Below are 22,708 nucleotides of genomic sequence, written 5' to 3'. Positions count from 1 at the left end.
GGATGGGGGAGCCCTGACCACGGGGTCGACTCCTCTGTGCAGGAACCATGTGCCCTGGGGCAGCGGCTTCCCTCCGCTGAGTGTCTTCCCTCCGCTGAGCATCTTGTCCTTGCTGAGAAGTGGGGTAGCGAAACCCCTTGGGAGAGCAGAAGCTGCTGTGAGGTGGGATGAGGGCATGGGGGTCCCCAGCACACATAGTAGATGGGCACATGTTAGTAGAATCCCCTCCATTGGGTCCCAGGAAACTTTTCGACCGGGCCTGGCAACAGTTCCATCCCAGAAAGAAGAATGACCCACGGTAAGTCTGGGGACGAGGAAGAGTAGCCCCAGGTCCATGTGCGTCCCCCTAGGGGAGGAACTGCCAGGGGCTCTGGTGAACAAATGCAGAGCCCATTACTGCCTTCCTGAAGTCCCTTCGCCCCCAACACACACAGGTTTGGGCAGGAGGTCTCAGGAAAACAGGGTGGCTGCCTGGTCTGCGAGGTCCGGAGCCAGCAGGTGAGAAGGCCTTGCGGGGAGCTCTAGGCCTGAGCTGGAGGTCCTCACACTTGTGCCGCCCACAAGGTACAGTGAGGGAAGAAAGGCTTCCTAGATCCCAGCCTCGGGCCTCTTATCGGCCCCAGGGGCTTTCTAAGCTCCACTCACAACCCCAAAAATAGAAACTTCTGCTTACAGTTGTGGAAGTGAGGTCATTTCTTGGATGGCGTTCAGTGACAGGGCGAGAGAGAAAACAGACTCTGGCCTGGGATTGGAAAAGTCATTTTGATCTGCTCCCCCAAGCCCCCCTAGCTCTTCTCCTCCACCCAGCCTGCTGGGACCACCCAGAGCCAGGCAGCACGCATGGGCGTGCAAGGCCCTGCGTGGCCCTGAGCCAGTCTCCCTGGTGCAGGCTGCAGCCTTCGATTTGCTGGATGTCTGTTTGGCATTATTTCAGTTCTGCACCTGCGGCTGCCTGCTCTCCTTGACAGACCCCTCGCTCCTCGAGGGCAAGGACCTCCATGCCTCCCATTCCACCTCCAGGTGTGACGTGATGCCCAGCATGTAGTGGGCATCTGGGACCATACAGGCAGGTGCAGCGCTTTGCCTGGCTCCTAGCCCCACATCACATGCACACGCCACCCCAGCACCCCAAGAGGCCTGGCTTGGCGGAGAAGCCAATTCCTTATCTTGGCCGCAGGAGTGTGTTCATCGTCCACTCAGGAGCAAGGTGCAGGGAGAGGCCCTCAGGGCCCTCCTTGGTCACGGGTGCCTCAGGAATTCAGGAGGTCTGTGTGTCCCACTGAAGCGCCTGGGGTTCACCCCGCCCCCTCCCTGCATGTAGCCCAGCCCTCACAGGAACGAGCCGTGCAGGCCAGACGAGCCATCAGGAATGGCAGTGCTCATGAGGGAAAGCCAGCTCCGGAGCCTGGAGGCCTCTTGAGTATGTGTTGAGTCTCTTCTCTGGGCCACAGTTTGCCCATCTGTAGAGCAAGGGAGCTTGGGGGCTTTACAAACTGTAAATCCCTTCCCAGAATGCAGCTGAGGGTCCTTCCAGCCCAGCTGCCCCCCTGCTTGGCATGTGTCAGCCCTTGGCCTCTGTCTCCCAGGCTCACCACAGTCATAGGAGGCAGGTCCCAGCGCTACCCCATTTAATAGATGAGGAAACTGAGGAACCACATGGGCTCAGTGCTTACTCTGGGTCACCCAGCTACCAAGGGGGCATAGCCTGGATTAGAACTCAGGCACCTGGCCTCGAAGCCTGCTTCTCAGTGCAGCAAACCCCATAGGTCTCCCTGAAACTCAGTGACCCCTCTGGCCACAAGAGCTGCCTGGTTGGTGCTGTGGAAAGAAAATGAGTCCAGAAGCCTGTGGGCCTTGCTAGGATCTTTAGCCTGTCTCTTGAACTGTGCATACTTCTTCCAGGGTCTCCAAATGGGTTTCGTTAGATGGCATACCTCAAGATGCACCAGGGCCAGGGGCTTCTGTGACCCAAGACACTGGGGACACTCAACATAGTGTATCTCACTGCCTTTTAAAGTTTCTGAGGCCCTGCATGTTGGCTCATGCCTGTAATCCCAGCACTTTGGGAGGCCGAGGCCCGTGGATCACCTGAGGTCAGGAGTTCAAGACCAGCCTGGCCAACATGGTGCAACCCCGTCTCTACTAAACATACAAAAATTAGTTGGGCGTGGTGGTGGGTGTCTGTAATCCCATCTACTCAGGAGGTTGAGGCAGGAGGATCGTCTGAACCCAGGAGGCGGAGGTTGCAGTGAACTGAGATCGCTCCATTGCACTCCAGCCTAGGCGACAGAGCGAGACTCTGTCTCAAAAAAAAAAAAAAAAAAAAAGGTCTGAGAGAGGAAAAACATGGTCGCACTCATTTTAACTTGGTGCTTCTCTATCCAGTTTGACGTCGGGACTCATATTTTGCATAAGCCCACCACCATCCCTCAGCAGTTGCTTTGACCAACTTTGGGACCTTCCCAGGTCACACAGCCACGTGGCTAGGAAGTGGGAAGGAGTTTGGTAGATGTTGTACTGTGCCTACATGCAGGGCTGTTCTCATTCTCCTCTCCCACCCCCAGGTGGAGATGCTAGAACGAAAGTATGGGGGGCGCCTGGTAACCCGCCATGCGGCCCGCACCATCCAGACGGCGTTTCGCCAGTACCAGATGAACAAGAACTTTGAGCGCTTGCGCAGCTCCATGTCAGAGAACCGCATGTCACGCCGGATTGTGCTGTCCAACATGAGGATGCAGTTCTCCTTTGAGGGGCCTGAGAAAGTGCACAGCTCCTACTTCGAGGGGAAGCAGGTCTCAGTGACTAACGACGGCTCCCAGCTGGGAGCCCTGGTGCCCCCTGAGTGTGGTGACCTCAGCGAGCCGACCACCCTCAAGTCTCCGGCCCCCTCCAGCGACTTTGCAGACGCCATCACCGAGCTGGAGGATGCCTTCTCTAGGCAAGTGAAATCACTGGCCGAGTCCATCGACGATGCCCTCAACTGCCGCAGCCTGCACACTGAAGAGGCACCGGCCCTGGATGCGGCGCGGGCCCGGGACACTGAACCCCAGACAGCACTGCACAGCATGGACCACCGCAAACTGGACGAGATGACGGCCTCGTACAGTGATGTCACCCTGTACATCGATGAGGAGGAGCTGTCGCCCCCTCTGCCCCTCTCGCAGGCAGGGGACCGGCCGTCCAGCACCGAGTCAGACCTGCGGCTACGGGCTGGGGGCGCAGCTCCAGACTACTGGGCCCTGGCCCACAAAGAGGACAAGGCCGACACGGACACGAGCTGCCGGAGCACGCCGTCGCTGGAGCGGCAGGAGCAGCGGCTGCGGGTGGAGCATCTCCCGCTGCTCACCATCGAGCCACCCAGCGACAGCTCTGTGGACCTCAGTGACCGCTCGGAGCGGGGCTCGCTCAAGAGGCAGAGTGCTTACGAGCGCAGCCTCGGCGGGCAGCAGGGCAGCCCCAAGCATGGTCCCCACAGCGGCGCCCCTAAGAGCCTCCCCCGGGAGGAGCCTGAGTTGCGGCCCCGGCCCCCCAGGCCCCTGGACAGCCACTTGGCCATCAATGGCTCGGCCAACCGGCAGAGCAAGTCTGAGTCAGACTACTCAGATGGTGACAATGACAGCATCAACAGCACGTCCAACTCCAACGACACCATCAACTGCAGCTCCGAGTCATCGTCCCGTGACAGCCTGCGGGAGCAGACGCTCAGCAAGCAGACCTACCACAAGGAGGCCCGCAACAGCTGGGACTCGCCTGCCTTTAGCAACGATGTCATCCGCAAGAGGCACTACCGCATTGGCCTGAACCTCTTCAACAAGTGAGTACCGTGGGTGACCCTTCAGGGTGGGCAGCTGTGGCTTGCTGGGCCTCGGCGGGTGGGCGTGGCTGCATCCTTCCAAGCACGGAGCTTGAGGTCCAACATGGCCTATGAGCATAGGAAGCTGCCACACAAGGTCAGTGGCTAGGACGGTGCTAGCCTGTGCGCTGAGGCCCAGCCCCTCCTGGGACTGCTGGTGGGGACAGCAACACAACACAGGCTGAGCAGGGGCAGAATGGGAGCTTTCTGTGCTGAAGCAACTTGAGTCCCAGGCCCTTCCGTCCCATCACCCCCAAGTCCACCATAGCGAGTGGAGTATGTTGGGCCATGCCCTGCCCAACTTTGGATGTCAGGCCTAGGGGTGATGTGGGACACAAAGGCCTTTGAGCAGGGGTATGACCAGTTGTGTCAGTGTGGGGGCAGGGGCAGACAGGTGAGACCCAGGGCTGTGTCTTGTTGGGGACGGCAGGCCAGACCTGAGGCCATGTCTGGGGGTAGGAGTGCTCAGGGGCAGTTGCTGGCCAGACCCAGAACCGTGTCCTGGACGGAAGGAACTCAGACAGATGCAGGCCAGACCCAGGGCTGTGTCTGGGGGTCTTGGGGAGATGCATGAGTTGGGTTCATGGAGTGGCTGCTCCCCAAGGGGGTCCTGGAAAGGTGCCGTCGACCATCCTGAGAGCAGATCCAAGGAGCGATGGGTATTTAAAGCAGACTATTCTTAGCACAGCCAAAAACAGCAAGAGGAAGGGGAGGAGGGCTGAGCACTTGGCCTGGGGGATGTGCAGGCTCCTGTCCAACCTGAGATTTCTCGTTATTTCCACTCCCTGGGCCACTGGGATTTGACCTCATCAGATGCTGGCCTGGCACCAACTCCCCTGGGCTGGTGGTTCCTGACACACATCCAGGGAGCCAGGGGCAGACGACAGTTTTCCCAGAAGGTCAAACTAGGGTGTTGAATGGCGCAGTGGGACCTGGCCACCTCAAAGCCAGTGCCTGAGCTGAGTCCCTGTTCTGTCTGCCCCCTGTTCTCTCCTAGACTGGGGGAGATGGTGCTTTTGAACCATTCCGGGGACACATGGAAGCACTATCTTGGGGTGTCAGGCCTGTCTCAGGAAGAGCCTCTGGGGAATGGTGCATTCACTTGGGGCAGTGGCTTACTGGTTTGCTTAGCTAAGAACAAAGAGTCTTGGACATCTCATCTACCAGGATGCTCTCTCCTGAGCCTGTGATCTGCCTGTGGCTTGCTGCAGAGTACGGCTGCTCTCACTGCTGCACAGGCCACGGCCAGAGCAATGCGCTGGACAGGGGAGGGTTGCGTCCTGCTGGCCCACCTGACACGGTCCCTGAAGTCTGTCCCCACTGCTCCTGGGCACAGCCCAGCTCCAGGATCATCTCTCGACCCAGGCCCATGTTCCCTAGAGGGGAGGCTGGGATAACCAGGGGTCCCTGCAGAGTGGACAGGTGGAGGCCAGCAGTGGGGAGACAGGAAACCAGGAAAAACCACCTCCCTCAACCAGCCAGCTTTGGTCTGTGTAGATTCTTTCTTATTCAGTTAACTTCTAATTATCTGTGTAGCACGTGAATACGTTCTTCACAGAAAATGCATGCCTTGCAGCTCAGGATAACATCCTCTTGGACTCAGCATGTTGCAGTCTCTCCTTCCAGACTTTTTTTCCTGTGCATTTGTGTGCACTCCTGGGAACTCTAGACAGCCATGGTTAAGAACACAGCTTGAGGCTTCGGCTGCCTGGCTTTAAATCCTGGCTGTCCCCTGTCCTATCTCTATGTCCTTGGGCAGCATAACCCCCCGTCCCACAGTGGCTGCATCTGTGAAATGGGCTGATGCCAGGGGCACCCTCCTCCCAGGGTGGTGAGGGTGAAGCGTTGGTCTGTGTGAAGTGCTGAGAGCAGGACGTGGCACAGGATAGGGCCTTACTATGTATTAGCTGCTACTATTGGATCCTTGCTGACATCACTCAGGGCTTGGGACTGTGACATTGTCTTATGAGGGTATCGCTGGGCTCTATACACAGGCTACCTTGCTCCTGCTGAGTGGTAGTCCCCGCTGTGCCTGTAGGTTATTTGGCCTGTTGCTTCTAGCTTTTCATAACTAGCACTAGTGTGACAGTGGTTGTGATCCTTACACACACGCCCGGCAGGCCTCTAGATCAGATGGCTGGAAGTGGAATTGCTGGGTCTTAGCTAGGCACGTTTTTAGTTGAAGTAGGAACTGCCCTTTCCCTTCCCTTTCTCTGGCCCTGCGCCTGTGTACCACCTCCACTTCTCTCCCTGCGGGGTGGTATGTCCCGGCCTTTCCAGCCTCCAGCACAGCTCTCAGTTCCCACCCCTTCCCAGCAATAAAGCAGTGAGCATTCCTGGCACAGGCCTCTGTCTGGGGGGACGCCCCCTTTAAGGGAATCATGTACCAAAGTGGGAGAGCCAGCAGCAAGCGGGGAGGAAGAACAGAAACGAAGCTTGAGAAAGTGGTGTGGGTTGGTGGGGAGGGCATCCCGGGGGTTGCCGAGGTCTACCAGGCGTCCAGATGTTCCTCTTACTGCCGCTTACTCCCACCCGGCCCAGCTGACAGCCACACAGCTGATCTGGCTGGCGGTGCTGCGGGAGGGCAGGGGTGCAGGAGCCAGAGGCAGGAGAGTTTCAGCCCTGGCTCTGCCACCTATCAGCTGCGGGACCTGGGGCAACTCCCTGAACTCTCTGAGCCTCACTGCCTGCACCTGGAACATATTTGTGCAGTGGATGGCAGCTGTTGTGGTCAGCGAGGGCTTCTGTGTCCAGAGTGAGTGCCAAGGGAAGGGAGCTTCCAGGGCTGGGCTTTAGGAAGACCCAAACAGGCATTGTGATGGGCCAAGCAGGCAGAAATAACGAGAATAGCTAATCCTTCCATGTGCTGACGGTGCGCCAGGCGCGGTTCCCAGGGCCTGTCACATGCTAATGCATGTTCCCCTGTGCAGTGGGTGAGCTGAGTCTCACACAGTTGGTAGGTGACTAGGGACATCACAGCCTGGCCACTTGGCTCCTGAACACATCCTCTTAAAATCCATGATGTAGGAACTGCTACCACAGGTATAGCCCTGGGCTCCCTACCTCCTCACTGGGTGACAGATCTGTAAACTGGGTCCAGGAGGCAGAGCCACACCATTTGTGGGAGGCCATGCAGCCCTGCAGCACGTGGAGCTGGGGCAGGTGCCCAGCAGGGACCTCACTGAGTCTGTCATCTCCACATTGGAACCCCACCGCAGCATCTTGTGCTCCTGTACCTGGTACACACCCTCAGGGGTACATGCCTGGCCACGTCCACTTTCTCTCTGTCACATTCCTGCCTGGAATGAGCCCAGGTGACCTTGTCACAGGTGAGCCATGCCAGACCTCTCCCACCTCTGCAAGAGCATCCTTGGCCCCAGAGCTGCTTCATGATGACACGGGCACCCTCAAAAAGGAGTGAGAAGCTTGTCTCTGAGAAACATGTACACAGGGCTTGGGTGGCCACCTGGTGTGACAGTGTGGTTGGACTACTTGGCTAGGAGCTTTTCACAGGGGCTTCTGAGGCCCTTCCAGCACAGGGCCCTGTACCTGGAGGCAGCCCCCTTCTGTGAACCTGTCCTCCCCTACACTCGGCGCCCAGCCCCTGGGGCCCAGCAGCCTCGGGTCCCATCTACCTGCTAGAGCTACTGCAGAAGGGAGTCAGGGGATGCTGTCGCTGGAATCCTGCAGGGAGTGTGGCTGTTTCACCCTTCCAGCGCCCCCAGGGGGCCATTCCCCTCCACCTGTGGGAACAGGGCTCGGAGAGTGCCCTTGATCTGCACGCTCCAGCTCTGTGCTCCTTGTGTTTAACGTGTCTGCTGTCATTGATAAAAATAGCAGTGAGCAGCGCCAGCCTGTGCAGAGCCTGGACCAAGCACCAGGCCCCATGCCGAACACCTTCCGCCTATTATCTCACTGAATCCCCACAGCCATCCTGGGAAGCGTAGGTGCAGGCAGCCAGGCTGAGAGCCCAGGCCCAAGCTCAAGGCCACACACCAGAAGTGCTGGGCCCAGAGGATGTGCAGTGCTGCTCCTGTAGCCTGTGGTGCTGATGGTGTAAAGGATGGGCTCTCTTAGGAGCACTTTGAGCTGGGTCTTTGGAGGTTGGGACCCCCCTCCCCTAGACACAGGCCACTGTGGCCTGTGGCCCTTGATGCTACCCGCAGCCCAGGATCCCGAGCCCTAGCCTGGGTCTGAGGTGGCTGGTGCTGAGTCTCGGAGAAGAAGACAGTGCCAAGGGAAGCCCTGCAGGGGGTGCTTGCCACACTTCAGAGGGTGATTCTCCTGCCTTCTCTCTGGGATCGATACCAGGGAAGCCACTTGGGTTCACGCTACCAGAAAGTGCGGTGTAAAAGTCAGAGCTGGATGGAGCAGGCAGCCTCTGGAGGTGGTGAGCTTGCTGGCCCTAGCAGTGTAGGAAAGGCTGGAAGTGGCACCTCTCTGCAGGACCCTCGGGGGACTTGAGTCTGGGTTGCTGCATTGGAAGGGCATATCCAGGTGTGCAGGGACTCACTGAATGCTGAATTTGGTGAGTCTATCCTCACCCCCAAAAGCAGTTAACAGTTACCAGGGCTCAGACCTCTGACCACGGAGATCCTCGGGCACTCCAAACCCTGTGTTGGTCTCTGCGTTAATCATGGCCTTCTCTGTTGCATGTGACAGGAACTCTATCAAACTGGGTTAAGCAAAGAGGCTTTACTGGTTCATGGACCTGAAAAGTCCCGGGTATTTCTTGGCTCCACCTACCTCAGGGTTGGCCCTGCCCTTTGCCAGATCCTCCCTGACCCAGGGCAGGAGGGCTGTCAGAGAACCCCAGGCCTGTAGTCCGACCTCAAGGCAACCCCAGTGGGAGGAAGAGAGATTCTCCTCCCCTCATCGGCTCCTTCTGGCTCTCGTGCCTCTCCCTGAACCACTTACTTGGGCAAGCAGGATGCAGGGCTCTGACTGGCCTGGAGCAGAGAGTAGAATCTGCCCACTGGGTCTTAGGGCCTGAGCTGGAGGGTAGGCTGGGAAACCTGGAGGCTGAAGCTAGGTGCTTGGGCATCCATCCACTTCCACATCTCTTAGGCATCCTGAACAGTTAAAAAGGACTGGAGCCAGGCACAATGGCACATGCCTGTGGTCCCAGCTGCTTGGGAGGCTGAGGCGGGAGGATCACTTGAAACTAGGAGTTTGAGGCCAGTCTAGGCAACATAGTGAGACCCGTGTCTTAGAGAGAGAGAACCCTTTTCTGGATCTTGCACACCCCTGCTGGGAAAATACCAGGGTAAGCACTCAGTGCTTGGCTCCAGCAGGTAGGTGTTCCCCACGTGCAATCCACAACCTTGCAGTGGCTCTTCCTCAGAGCCTCACACAGCTCACTCTTCCCACCAGCAGCTCAGCTTGCAGCTGAAAGACAATGAGAGATGTGTGTGCAGGAAGTGACTGGTGCAATCTGTGCTCACCTGTCACACTTGAATCTGAATCGGCATCTGATGTGAGGAAAAGCTGGCTCAGCCAGCTTTAGAGGAGGCAGCTGTGGCCAGACCTGGGAGCATACAGCAGGGATGGAGCCAGGAGGCTTCAACTACACTGCCTGCTGGGGCATTTTAGGGGGCAGCAGGGCCGGGGGTACAGAGGTAGGTCAGGTATAAATGGTGAGAATGTTGCAGGCAGCACCTGTTAATGCTGGGTCCTTACAGGGTGGAACCAAGAAGAGCTAAAGAAAGAGTAACGGATATACACAGAGGGACTGTGGGGATGGGGTGACTGCAGAGTTGGACGGAGTGGACTTTCAGCAGCAGGAAGGGCATCCGGAGGGTAGAGGGAATTTTTAGGGACTTCTGGGGCAGAAGCATGGATTATAAGTCCCAGCACCCTTCATCTTGCTGGGCAACCTGGACCCAGTTTTTTGACCCTTCTGTGCCCCCATTTTGTTACCTGTCAAGGCTTTTGCATTGGCCGTTCCCTCCACCAGGGACCCTCTTCCTGGCGCTCTGCCCAGGCTCAATGCCATCGCATCAGGGCGGGCTTTCCTGCCCGTCTTTCTGCCCCTTCCAGCTGAAGTCGATGCCGTCCCAGCTTTCTGTGGCATCACCCTGGTTGAGTTCTTCTAGCCCGGGCCTCTCCTTCCAGCTGTGAAGCCTGAAATGATTTCTGAGGCCTGTGGCATGGTAATTTATGAGTACGAACTCATGAATTCTTCACAGTAACTGTTGTGTGAACTGTTGTCATCCCCATTATACAGAGACACAGAAAGGCTAAGTTACTCACCCTGGGTTGCCCAGCCAGAAGTGGAGCTGAGACCGAAGTGTGGGCTTCTGGCTCTCCCAGCCATGCCCCTGATGCTTGTACTGTAGCATATTTCTGTATTCTTGGACTTTATCTCCTTCTGTATCCCTCTCTAACTAGAAAGAATGTTTTTTGAGGATGGGGACCATAACTGTGCTAGCATAGCACCTAGCCAGGGTAGGTGCTCGATAAATGTTTGTGGAATGAATGAAGGAGGTGGGTGTCCATAGGGGACCTCACAGCTTCCCCCTTGAAGTGACACAGACCCCTCAGCTCACAGTTCAGTGGCTGAAGCATGTCCTGCCGCGAGAGGAGGCGGTGGGGGTCCAAGCCCACACCAAAGGCCCACCTTCAGCCTGTGTGATGCTTGGCAGACCTCGTGGAGCTCTGTGAGGCAGGGCACAGGTGGATGGAGAACTCGCCACCCAGCAGGGCCACCAAGGACAGATTGGGGAAGGAAGGGCTTCATTACACGGGCTAGCAGTAGGGGAGGGTAGCAAAGTCCCAATGGCAGGGGATTCCCAGCAGTAAATGCCCAGTGCCCCGGCCGTCTGCTGTCAGGGAGGCTGTTGAGGGCCTGTCACTCCTGCAGGGAGCTTTGCGGAGACTCCCAGCCCCACCTGGGAGCCGGCCCTGACTGTCCAGCTGCAGCTCCTCCCCAATTCCCCTGAGGTCAGTGGCGAGCTCCTCATCACTGGCCCAGGCCCCCTCACTGAGCATCCTCACTTCTGCGGTATCCCCTTGAGGCCTGCCGGGTGGAATCCATCCCCTGCACTAGGTTCAGGCTAAAAGCTGATGCCATCCTGTGCTCACTGCTCCTTGTCCTTCTTGCTCCTATCTCCACTGCCCCCACCTCAGCCACCCCCACCCAGATCCATCAGCAAATATTGACACCTCTGCCCTCAGACTGCGTCCTCAACCCAGCCCCCTCCCACCTCTGCTGCAGCATGGCCAGGTGCCCACAGGAGCCCCTCACTCAGCTGCCAGCTGGGCCCTGGCCCACGATCTCCCCAGCATGGCATCGCTTGTGTGGACTTAGGACCCCCATCACCACCCTCTTCACCACACACTGGGGCTTCTCAGCCCACTCGGGAGAAAGCCAGACCCCTCTCCATGGCCTGCTGCACGTGCAGTCTGCCCACCGGCCCACTGCCCCCTTCACCTTCCCCCAGGGTCCCTGTGCTCAACCCTGGAATAGCCTCTCAGGTCTCCCCACCCACCTCAGCGCCTTTGTCCTCACTGTCACCTCTTCCCAGAAAATTGCCTGATCCCTCAGTCTCTGTCCCTTGCCCCCTGCCCAGACTAGGCCTCTCAGCTGTACCCACAGGGGCCCACGGCCTACTCCCAGCCAGTGTTCACCAAGACGTGCCTGGCCCAGCAGACACATGGTGCTCACCTAATCCTGAAGATCCCGCATGCCCGCTTCCCACAGCACCTTCCCCTCTTCCCTCTGTGCTCTGAGCACCTCCAGGGCCAAGGAGCCTTGTCCTGGAAGTCCCTGGATGTGGCACATCAACACCAGAGGGTGGATGGGGGCAAAAAAAGAGCAGCCGCTGCCCGGGGAAGTGACAGAAGGCGGGACCTGGCTGGGCCTGGACCTGGTCACTGCAGCAGTGGCCTGGAGGGACCAGACAGCCTGGGTGGAGTCAGAGCATGCACCTGTGTGGGGAAGGGACCAGGCAGCAGGGGGTGGGGGTAGCCCAGTCCAGCTCCCCCAGTCACTGCCATGGAGGCCAGGGAGCATAGGCCCAGGGATGCCAGAAGGTCTGATTTTTCAGAAGCCAGAAATCCAGATTTTTTGTGCACTCTTCCAGTTTTTAAATATTGGTAACTAACTAGAATTCTTTTTGTTAACAGCGTGTGGGCCAAAGAAAACCCAACTGTAGGTGAGCCATGGCAACCCCTCACCTGGAAGCTGAGGGAGGGAGAGAAGGGTGTGGGCTGGTGCTGGCATGGAGCAGGATGGTGAGGACCCAGAATCTGCTCTGGCCTTGGCTGTAGAGGCCTGGGGCATTGGAGCAGTTCTTGTTTGGAGACCCCTGAATCATAGCGAGGCATGTGATCTTGTGAACAGTGAAACCCTGGTCCTTCTATCCTGGGTCCCTGGAACAGGTAGGGACCCGGGCCACTCCATTACCACTTCTGTGCCAGGACCAAGCTGGCTGGTGTCTGCTCCCTGCCACACTCCTGGGGACAAGCTTAGGGGCGTGGCCATCCTGGGATAAAAATAGCAGGGTCACCTTGCAGCCAGGAGGCTTCCTTTCACTTGCACGTGGAAATGCAGTGTCTGTAGGGCACTGCTGTCAGCCGGGAACTGTGCAGGTTATGGGGCAGGTGGACACCGGCTTTCATGTCCATTCCCCCCACCCAGGGGACAGAAGAATGCTGACTTCTACCTGCTGGGGCAAGGGGTGAGGCCTGGCCCCCCAGTTAGTGGATGACCTGGCCGATTACACCGCAGCACAGGTTCTGGGTATGCCATGAGGCAAGGGGGCCCAAGCCACACTGGGCTCCTCATGGACTCTTGAGGAAGCACGTGTCCCTGGAGGGTGTCCCCAACCACTTGACAGCCCTCAGTGACTCTGAGGACTCAGGCCAAGGGGACATGGAGCCAGTCTGGCCTGATGGCTCCATACAGCTCCCTGAGTGGCCTGGCAAACTCCACAGAGGACACCCATCCTCCAGGGTCACATATGTGGCCATTTTCAAAGCCCTCTCACACCAGCCTGTCTCCCTTTTTTTTTTTTTTTTGACATGGAGTCTTGCTCTGTCGCCCAGGCTGGAGTGCAGTGGTACAATCTCGGCTCACTATAACCTGTGCCTCCTGAGTTCAAATGATTTTCCTGCCTCAGCCTCCCAAGTAGCTGGGATTTCAGGTATGAGCCACCATGCCTGGCTAATTTTGGATTTTTAGTAGAGATGGGGTTTCACCATGTTGTCCAGGCTGGTCTGGAACCCCTGACCTCACGTGATCCACCTTCTTCAGCTTCCTGAAGTGCTGGAATTACAGGTGTGAGCTACCACTCCTGGTCCAATCTCTCCCTTTGACCACCAAGACCACCCTGCCAGGTCAGCCAAGCAAGAGACCTACCACAAGATGGGCAGGACGTCTGAGGCCCGAAGGGAGAAGGGGCCTGCCAGGGCTCACAAGGCCGGAGTGCCGCAGTGGGGCAGGGCCTGCTCCCAGGGCTGGTGTGAGCAGCAAGGTCAGTGCCATGTCCCCGCAGCCTGCCTGGCCCTACAGGCACCTGGCCAGGTGCAGACCTGGTGTGCTCTGGCCTGGCGCTAGGCCCCATCAGCCCACGACACACGTGCCCCATGCGCATCCCTGCCCAGGCCTGGTTCTGCACGCACCTTGGGCACCGAGAAGCTTGAGCCAGCGGAATGACCCATGCGCTGGGGGTCTGGTCTCCAGTGGACACACTCAGCCCTGCAGGGCCAGCCCTGCCACTGGTGCTGTGACCTCCAGCTAGAAACGCTGCCTTCCTCCACCTTCATCACTCTCCCATGTATTGGGAATCGGCATAGAAACCTTTCATGGTGCTTACTGAGTGCGTCGTTGCAGGCGTCTGACTACTTCCTCAGTGTTTACAGCAGGGGAAGCCAGGACCCCTGGAAGGTTATATAACGGCTGTCGGGCTCCCGAGTCTGGGCTCCTGAGCACTGCAGGTAACCAGAGTGCTGAGCTCCTGGAGTGGGAATTGAGTGAATTAGTGTGCACAGGGCGCCTCAACAGCAGTGGCACAGAGCGATTTCTCCCCGCTGGTGCTGTGGTTGCTGTCCTTTATTACCCGTTGGCAGGCGGAGGGTTCCAGTCTGCTCAGAAGTGCAGCCTGGCATGGCGGCTTTCACATTGAGGGGAGCAGGGAGTTGGGCTGGACAGGGAACCCAGTTCTGAATGTGTGTGCGGGAGTCTGGGGCCAGTGCCGGGCAGCCGAGAAGGGGCTGTAGGCAGGGCAGGGGAGTGATGGTCCAGCTCCAGCTCCCACAGAAGCACCCCTGCAGTCAGCCCAGCCCATTCTTTGTACAAGGTCTGGGTGAGTCTAGGTGAAGGCGTTTGTACCAGGTCCCCCACATTTGGGTTTTGGGACAGGGCAGGATGCCTGGAGCCCAGGGTCTTCTGGTGCCAGCCTGGGCTCTTGAGTTCCCACCCAGACAGGAGATGGAACTAGAGACCCCTGAATGCCTACAGGGATGAGGGCCGGTGCAGGTGGGCAGGGAGGGAGAACGTCGACCGTCCACTGAGCGGAGATCCCCTCCAGGTGCCTGGCCAGCAGCCGGGCAGCTGGGGCTGAGTGTGCCTTTCGTCCTACCCCAGGAAGCCTGAGAAGGGAGTCCAGTACCTCATCGAGCGTGGCTTTGTGCCCGACACGCCCGTCGGGGTGGCCCACTTCCTGCTGCAGCGCAAGGGCCTCAGCCGGCAGATGATTGGAGAGTTCCTGGGCAACCGGCAGAAGCAGTTCAACCGCGACGTGCTCGAGTGAGTTCTGTGTGGGCACGGGGGGGCGGACCTGATTCCACACGTGCCCTTATGCACCCTGTGTTACACATGGGCACACACAGGGCCAGGCCCACCCTACTTGCTGGGACATGTGGTGGGCCCCCCCTTCTCTCTTCCTAACTCCTAGACACACACATGCAGATGCCCCACATCTGCCCAGCACGCAGGTGGGCACCTGCCCTCCAACACCATCCCACATGCGGACCCTACTGCCTGTCCGCCCACACTCTGGCATGCACCCTTGGCCCCTCCCTCCCCTCTATCCCTAAGCACGGTTGATCCAACCCAGCACCAAGCATCGCAGCCCTCAGTGACCCACGTTCCTGCAGCCTCTCATGGCAGGGCTGGCAGGAGCAGGCAGCTGGATGTCAGAGCCCCTTCCCCTGGCCTGGCTGTTGTCCTCCTGCATGGACTGCATGCCCTGTCTGCTCCTGACTCACCCCTGGGGAGAGTGGTGGGGAGCCAGATCAAGTGACCTGCCTCCCCGTGGGCAGCCCGTGCCACACTCTGCCCCTGCCTCATTCTCCCAGCTGGGATATTTGGGTTGTACGTCCTGCCCCCACCTCCTGATTCCACAGCTCCCCTCAGCTCAGAGAGCTGGTGAGCATAGCACTCTCAGCTACTTGTAAGCCTGCAGAAAAATGGGTTCCCAACTCCCTGAGCCAGAACGGTGGGCCAGGAAGAGCATAGAGCAGGGTGAAGTGCTGGCCATCCAGGGGCAGTCCCTTCTAGCCACCCAGCCCTGCCCATGAGCAGCTGAGGGGACCAACGAGGGCTGGGGAGCAGGTGCCCGGGAGCAGCAGCCCCTGGAGCACGAGGCCTCACATTCCCTGGGGCTGGCCAGTGCACCTGTCATCTCTGCTGCTTCTCCCTAGGAGGCAGCGGGTGCCGTCGCCCTTTTTGTCTCATGGGTGGGGAAACCAAGGCTCAGAGTGGGAGGGGCTGGCCTGGGCGGGGGGGGCACACACCCCCATACACATGGACTCACATACACAGGCACTCATGTAGTCCCCGCCCCACACCCAGGAGGCTAAGTGTGGCCAGCACATGGCAGGCACCAGCAGAATATCTGTGCCCTTGGTTGGCCAAGCATGCACAGGCCGGGCATCTTTCTCTCTGCTGAGCACCTGGAGAAGCCTGCTGTATCGTTAGGGTGACTACTGCCCCCTCCCCTCTTTGAAGCAGGCATGAGGAAGGATCCAGGGGAAAGCCCATGAGCTCCTTGGTAAATGTCCAGCTCCCACCCCCATCCTCTGCAGCCATTCCTGTGCTGCCCCAACTCCCCGCTCCAAGCCGGTCCCTGGTCCTTAGGAAATCCGCACATTGTTCTCCTCATGTCAGAAAATAGCAGTGGCCTCAGGAAGTGGCTGGCTCCCCCGGGCCATCACACCAGGCATCTGCAGGGCCGCTGCTCCTGTTGCTCAGCAAATCCTCCTGCCTGCTCCCTGCTTGCCCTCTCCCCACTGCTCCGAAGCCACCTCCAAGGCTGTTGCCCCAGGAGGCCTTGAGCGCTCGGAAGAGGGTGGGAGCAGCTGCATTGCCCCCATGTGGGGATGGCCCTGAGAGAGGGGTCAGGCCCTGTGTGGCCAGGCCTCTGCCCCATGGGAGTGACCGCAGCGTCATTAAGGAGCTAGGCCAGAAGCTGGAGCCTGCCCCAGGGCTCCTAGTGCAGACCCCATCTTCTCTGTTCAGGGGTCACCATAGGAGGGACTGGAAGGGTGTGCCAGGGGCAGGGCCATGGGAAGAATGTAGAGACCATTCATCAGCCGCCCCTCCAGGCCCTGCCCCACAGATGAGGGTGCATGGCCCTTTCAAGTCCCTGGAAAAGCACCTGCAAAACCCAGCTCACCACCCCGATACTCTCCCCACAAGAGAATAGGCTTATTCTGAAAGTCAACACCCTGGGCTCCCCTTTCCTCACTGTGAAAATAGCAGCGAACTCCCCAACCCCATGCAGAAGGAGAGGAGACTTACGGTAGCGTCTACTGTGTGCCTGGTGAGGGCTGTGCTTAAAAATGCTTGTCTCTGGGGAAGGGCTTTGATCCAGATAACCATATGCTCTGCCCCACTGGGAAAACTGCCCACATAAATATAGGCACACGCGCTTCCCTACAGTTCCAGGGGCTTCGTGGGCTCCCCGGAAGCCTGGAGGTCTTTTTGCTGTATTCTGAGGGCTCTTGGCTGATTGGCTGGAGCCAGGCAGGGGCCCTCCCTGCCAGGAGGCAGTCCATTGCCGGGGCTCCAGGCACCACCACCTGGGTGTGGGCTGGGCGTGTCGCACCTGCAAGGGGTGCTTATGCGAGGCTGTCTCTATTCCAGCTGTGTGGTGGACGAGATGGACTTCTCTACCATGGAGCTGGACGAGGCCCTCAGGAAATTCCAGGCGCACATCCGTGTCCAAGGGGAGGCTCAGAAAGTGGAGCGGCTCATCGAGGCGTTCAGGTGGGGCCCGGGCTGGCTGGGGCTGCTGCATCAGGGGAGGATGGTGTCCCCAGCTTCAGGGCCCGAGGATGGACCAAAGACAACATCCCCGCCATCCCTAGACAGGGCCAGGTGTCCCTGAATGTTGTTTTGGGGGTGATCGTACTGGCCCCTCCTGTGTTCCAGGCACTGTGTGGGGCTTCTTTCAGCCATTGTGAGGTGGTGGGGATGGAGAAGACTGTACCGATTATTCTAATTGTGAAGATGAGGAAACTGAAGTTGAAAGAGGTTATGATTGTGACTCCTAGGATTCTGGCTGTTCAAATCAGGATTCTGAATGTTCTTCCTCTAATTCCCCCCGAGCTCTGCATTCATCCACAAGTCCATTTATCTAGTCATTCATTTGCTCATTCACAGTGACTCAGAGCACAAGCCAGACAGCCAGATGCCTGGTTCAGTCACGGACTCCACCACTTACCGGCTGTGTGGCCCTGTGCTGGTTACTTAACTTCTCTGTGCCTCATTTCTTCACCTGTGAAATTGAATAACAACAGCACATACCCTAGAAAGAGGTGCAAGGATGAAATGACACAGGACATGTGGGCACACTTAGCCCAGTTCCTGACACAACAGTGAGCTTGCAGTCACTACGCAGTCATCCATTCTGGGATCACTTGCAGACTGGCTGTGTAGGAGCCTGCATGTTTGGTGCTGGGTGTGGGTGGCACAGGTCAGCTGCTGACCCAGCCCTCTGGGCTCCGCACTGGTGGTGAGGCCAGGAGGATGGAGGACACAGAGGGAGGACAACCCCAGGGCCCTGGCAGGAGGCAAGGTACACCCACTTCCTTCCAGGACGGCTTCCTGGAGGGGAGGGCACTAAGCTGGGCTCCTGAGCCTCAGTCCCGGTACTTTGCCTGGCTCCTCTACTCTGTCCCTGCCTCTTGTCACCTGCCCCTCCATGAGTCACCAGTGGAGGGGCTCCTGGGGTGGCAGCGGGAACGGCAAGTGGGCTGACTTCAGGACAGGGGGTGTTCTTGCAGCGGTCGGTCCACAGCTGTTGAACCTGAGGCCCCTCAGTAGCCATGGCTGAGACAAGGCGGAGTGCTTCTCCCTCTGAGCTGGTGTGGAGGTGCCCCTGGCTGCTTTCACCTCAAGGTCCCGGAGGGCAGGCCCGACACCCACTGTGATGTCCCCATTGGAGGCAGCGGGGAGGGGGCCCAGCCTTACAGGTACTCACATCACATCTGTTCACATCCCATGGGCTGAACGTGGTGGTGTGGCTACTCTGAGCTCCCGGGAGCTGGGAAATGTAGTCCTCCCCAGGATGGCTGTGTGCCCGGCTAAAATCCAGGTAGGAGGGACTGCAGTAGAGTGAGGAGGGCGAGTGAGTAGTCGGGGCCGATTCCGACAGGCAGGTGTGATCCTCGCTCACCAGAAGCAGGAGCTGAGGCTCAGCAGCACGTGACAGCCTCAGCTGGTGGGAGAGGGGCCGTGTCACTTGCTGCGCCGTGGTCCTGACCCCCTCCCTCCCGGCCCGCAGCCAGCGCTACTGCATCTGCAACCCCGGGGTGGTGCGGCAGTTCCGGAACCCAGACACCATTTTCATCCTGGCCTTCGCTATCATCCTGCTGAACACCGACATGTACAGCCCCAATGTCAAGCCCGAGCGGAAAATGAAGCTGGAGGACTTCATCAAGAACCTCCGAGGTGAGCTGTCTCAGGCGGTCGGCCAACCACAGATTTGCTCCAGCACCTGCTCCAGCCAGGCCGTCCCCAGGTGTAAGGGGCATGAGGCAGCCTCCAGCTGGGGAGCTGTGCTCCAGCAGTCCAGGGTCTGGCATGGGGGGGGTCTTTGGGGAGCACAGATGACTGGAAAGAGCACTGCCTTAGAGGAGCCCCCGTGGGACACAGGCTGCATGACACAGGCCAGGGTCTCGAGGTGTTGGGAAACCTTCCTCACGGAGAAGGTGACTGTTAGCTTGTCCTTGAAGGATGAAATTGGCCTTTTTCTTTGTGTCTTTACCTAAAAGTATGTATTTTAAAAGGGGACTTGATATTGCTACTGTAAATGGAGAATGAGTAGCATTTGCCACATGTATAAAGTAATTATACATTCTTTCTTTTCTTTGCAACGAAAAGAAAGCATGCTGCTGAGTTCTAGCCAGTGTGGCTTCCGGCTGCTGGCGCAGGAGTGCAGACCCAGCTCCCTGCCCTCGGGGAGGTGGGCATGTGCTGGGAGGTGTGGGTGCAGAGTCTACGGGAAGCGAGGCCTCCTTGCGTGATCAGAGACAGGAAGGGAGCTAAAAGGCCGTGACCTTCTCCCAGGTGGCTCCATGCCGGCCCAGTGTGTCCCTTGTGTGTCCCGGGGTCCCCGGAAGGAAGGAGGAAGGCACAGCATCACTCAGTCCCTGTGGGAACCCTGGCTGCAAGAGCTGAGGGTGGGTTGAAAGAACAGGGACTGAGGGTTCCTTGGAAAGGTTGTCACTATTTGTAAAAGCAAAGAAGAGCCAGTGTGAATCCAGCCTGGCTCTAAGAGCGTGTGGAGCTGACAAAGCTGTTCATTCCTAGTTTATTCAACGGTGGTTCTGCCGTCCCTTCTCCTTGAACAGGGTCACTCTCCAGGGAGCAGCTCCAGCTCCACTCCGGGGTCTTCAGGTGCCCTCCCCTTCCCCTGTGTGGCGGGAAACCCAGGTAGCAGAGGCCTCAGGGAGATGGCACCTGAGCTAGGCTCCAAGACCTGAGTGGTTCTGCCACCTCCCTTGGGAGGCAGGAAGGGGCGCTGAGCAGGCTGGGGCATGGCTTAGAGCTCATGGACAGCCATTCCCTGCACCCAGCAGTTACTGCATGTGGCCTCCTGCAAGGTCTGAGGGGCATCGCAGGCCCCAAGTCCGTCAAGTCTGTAGTTCCTAGGAACCAAGGCATCTAGAGAGCTCCCGAGGGCCACCAGTGGACACTTTGATGGTACAACAGATGCACTCCCAGGCCCAGGTGTCCAAGCAGCAGCCAGGAGGCCGGGGCCTCCTCTACATCCACCCGGGGCCTCTCTCATCCTGAGCCTCCCTTCTCATGGGGCCAAACCTGTTTCTGGGATTCACAGACCTCCACATGACCCCTGATGCAGGCTGGCCATTCATCGCCTCCAGGAAAGCGAGCTGTGTGCTACATGCTATCGGCAGCTGAGGGGGAGTTTGAGGGTCTCTGATTTAATTTATTTTATTTATGTATGTATGTATGTATGTATGTATGTATGTATTTATTTATTTATTTATTTATTTATTTATTTATTTATTTATTTATATTTAGAGGTCCCTCTGGCAGCCCAGGGACAGTTTGAGGGTCTCTAATTTGTTTACATTTATTTTATTTATTTATTTAGACACGGTCTTCCTCTGTCGCACAGGCTGGAGTGCAGTGGTGCAATCATATCTCACTTCATCCTTGACCTCCCAGGCTCAAGAGATCCTCCTGCCTCAGCCTGCCAGGTAGCTGAGACCACAGGCGCGAACTGCCATGCCTGGCTAATTTTTAATGTTTATTTTTTCTAGAGGTAGGGTCTCACTATGTTGCCCAGGCTGGTCTTGAACTCCTTGGCCTCAAATGATCCTCCCACCTTGGCCTCCCAAAGTGCTGGGATTAAAGGCTTGAGCCACTGTGCCTGGCCAGGTTTTCTTTCTTTAGAACCGCCTGCATGTCATCTGGGACATGCTGGATGAGACATAACAGGAGGAACCAGAAATGACTGGCCTAGAGTAGAGAAGGCTTGGCGGGGCAGGGCTGCTGAGTCAGGTGGTGGCCAGTCCGTACCCCAGTGGCAGCGGCTCTGGTTCCTGTCCATGGTTGCACCCAGTCCTGCCAGCTGTCTGGATGACAGGGTGGCAGGAGCCTCCCCACTTCCCATGGAAGGGCCTGAGCACCCCATTCCCAAGAAGGGAGCTGCAGGTTCTGTCTCCCAAGCCTGGGCTGTCCCCACCAAGTCACCTCTTTTCAGTCTGGAGCTCAGGGACGTTCTTTCTCATCTTCCTCACTTCAGAAGGGGTGACCAGGGCTCAGAGAAGGAAGGGACCTGCCCAGGGTCACATCAACCAAGAAATGGCTGAGGCCAGGCAGGTCTTTTGACTCCCGGAGCCAGCCTGGTGCTCTGTGCTGAGTGCATGGACAGCTTGTCCTTTTGATAGGGAAATCCTCACCCCCACCCCAACACACATCCTCTCTGGAGTGGGTCAGCCCAGTTTGTCCAGTGGGTCCCGCAGCGGGAGAGCCCTGGGGGCTGGAGGACTGTGAAGGCGGAGTAGCTCACCATGGAAGCCAGTCCAGGAGTCTTTCCTTGTTTTTAAAGTTTTTTTTTTTTAATTTTTTAATTTATTTTTTGAATGGATATTCACATAGTTTGAAAGCCAGAAAGTAATATGATCCAGCAGGTGTGCTCCTTGATATTTACCCAAATGAACTGAAAACTTAGGCCCACGGAAAAACCTGCACATGGATGCTTATAGCAGCTCTATTCAAAACTGTCAAAACGTGGCAACCACCAGACGTCCTTGAGCAGGTGAGGGGATAAATAAACTGCGTGCCTCCAGACAGTGGAATAGTGCTCAGCACGAAAGAGAAGTGAGCTACTGACCACGAAGAGATGTGGAGGAACCTTAAGTGTGTAGCACTGAGTGAAACAGGCCAGTCTGAACAGGCTGCGTGCTACGTGATTCCAACTCTATGACATTCTGGAAAAGGCAAAACTATGGAGACAGGAAAAGGATGAGTGGCTGCCAGGAGCTGGGGGAGGGGAGGATGGGTATGTAGAGCTCAGAGGATTTTTAGGGCAGTGACACTGTTCTGCGTGGTGCTATAATGGTGGATAAGGGTCATTCTACGTTTGCCCAAACCCACAGAATCACAGCACCCGGAGTGGACCCTAATCTAAAACGTGGACCTCGGGTGACGCTGATGCGTCCGTGTAGGCTCATCATTGTGCCAATGGAGCACTCTGGTGAGGATGGCGACAGCGGGGAAGGCTGTGTCGGGGGGCAGGGCATACATGGGAAGTCTGCTTTCTGCTCAATTTTGCTGAGAACCTACAACTGCTCTAAAAATAATGTCTATTTAGGAAAATAAAAATAAAAAATACTGGAAGGTGGCTAGCAGTTTCCCTCCCATCCTGCCCCGCCTGCTCAGGGCATAGCCTCTGCCCCTGAAGGTCTTCGATTTTGGCTTCTCCTGGCTGTGCCCCCTAGTTGTGCTCCGCTCATGCAAGTGCACATATGCAGGAATGGTTTTATCCCCTGCTACTTTGCACCTTGCTTTTCCCACTTACTAAATCTAAGAGAAACGGCCCATGTGCTTTACTGTGGCCTTCTTCACTGTTCTTGGCAGGTGCGTAGTAAGTAGTCTGTCGTGCTGATGTGGGATGATTGGTGAGCACTCCCCTGTTAATGGGTACACGGGTTACTTCCAGCCTTTTGCCATTTGGAAACAGTGCTGTGATAACGTTGTATGTGTCTCATTTCCCATGGGATAAGTTCCCCAAATGCAGTCAGTGGACTAGAGGGTGCTAGAACTTGTCATTTGGACAGGCATTGCCAGGTTGCCTACCCCGAGTTGGAGCATCTCCTGTCCTGCCAGCCATCTGTGGGAGGTCCGTGTTCCCCAAGCCCTGTAGCCCTTTGGAC

At 57.6% G+C, this 22,708-nt stretch overlaps 1 protein-coding gene across 13 annotated transcripts in view; it reads left to right on the top strand.

Annotated features, from left to right (window-relative positions):
* The window catches only part of IQSEC1 (IQ motif and Sec7 domain ArfGEF 1), a 394,136-nt gene that overhangs the window by 352,263 nt on the left and 19,165 nt on the right, over positions 1-22,708 (top strand). For all 13 annotated transcript variants that reach the window (XM_032149766.2, XM_032149767.2, XM_058437296.1 and 10 more), the window contains 4 exons: positions 2,565-3,814; positions 14,442-14,603; positions 16,944-17,066; positions 18,586-18,752. In XM_032149766.2, coding sequence (XP_032005657.1) covers positions 2,565-3,814; positions 14,442-14,603; positions 16,944-17,066; positions 18,586-18,752 — 1,702 coding nt within the window. The remainder of the gene's footprint in view (positions 1-2,564; positions 3,815-14,441; positions 14,604-16,943; positions 17,067-18,585; positions 18,753-22,708) is intronic.

The sequence above is a fragment of the Hylobates moloch genome, unplaced genomic scaffold (genome assembly GCF_009828535.3).
Source record: "Hylobates moloch isolate HMO894 unplaced genomic scaffold, HMol_V3 SCAFFOLD_4, whole genome shotgun sequence".
Taxonomy (NCBI): Eukaryota; Metazoa; Chordata; class Mammalia; order Primates; family Hylobatidae; genus Hylobates; species Hylobates moloch.
This window is presented reverse-complemented; position numbering and strand designations above follow the sequence as displayed.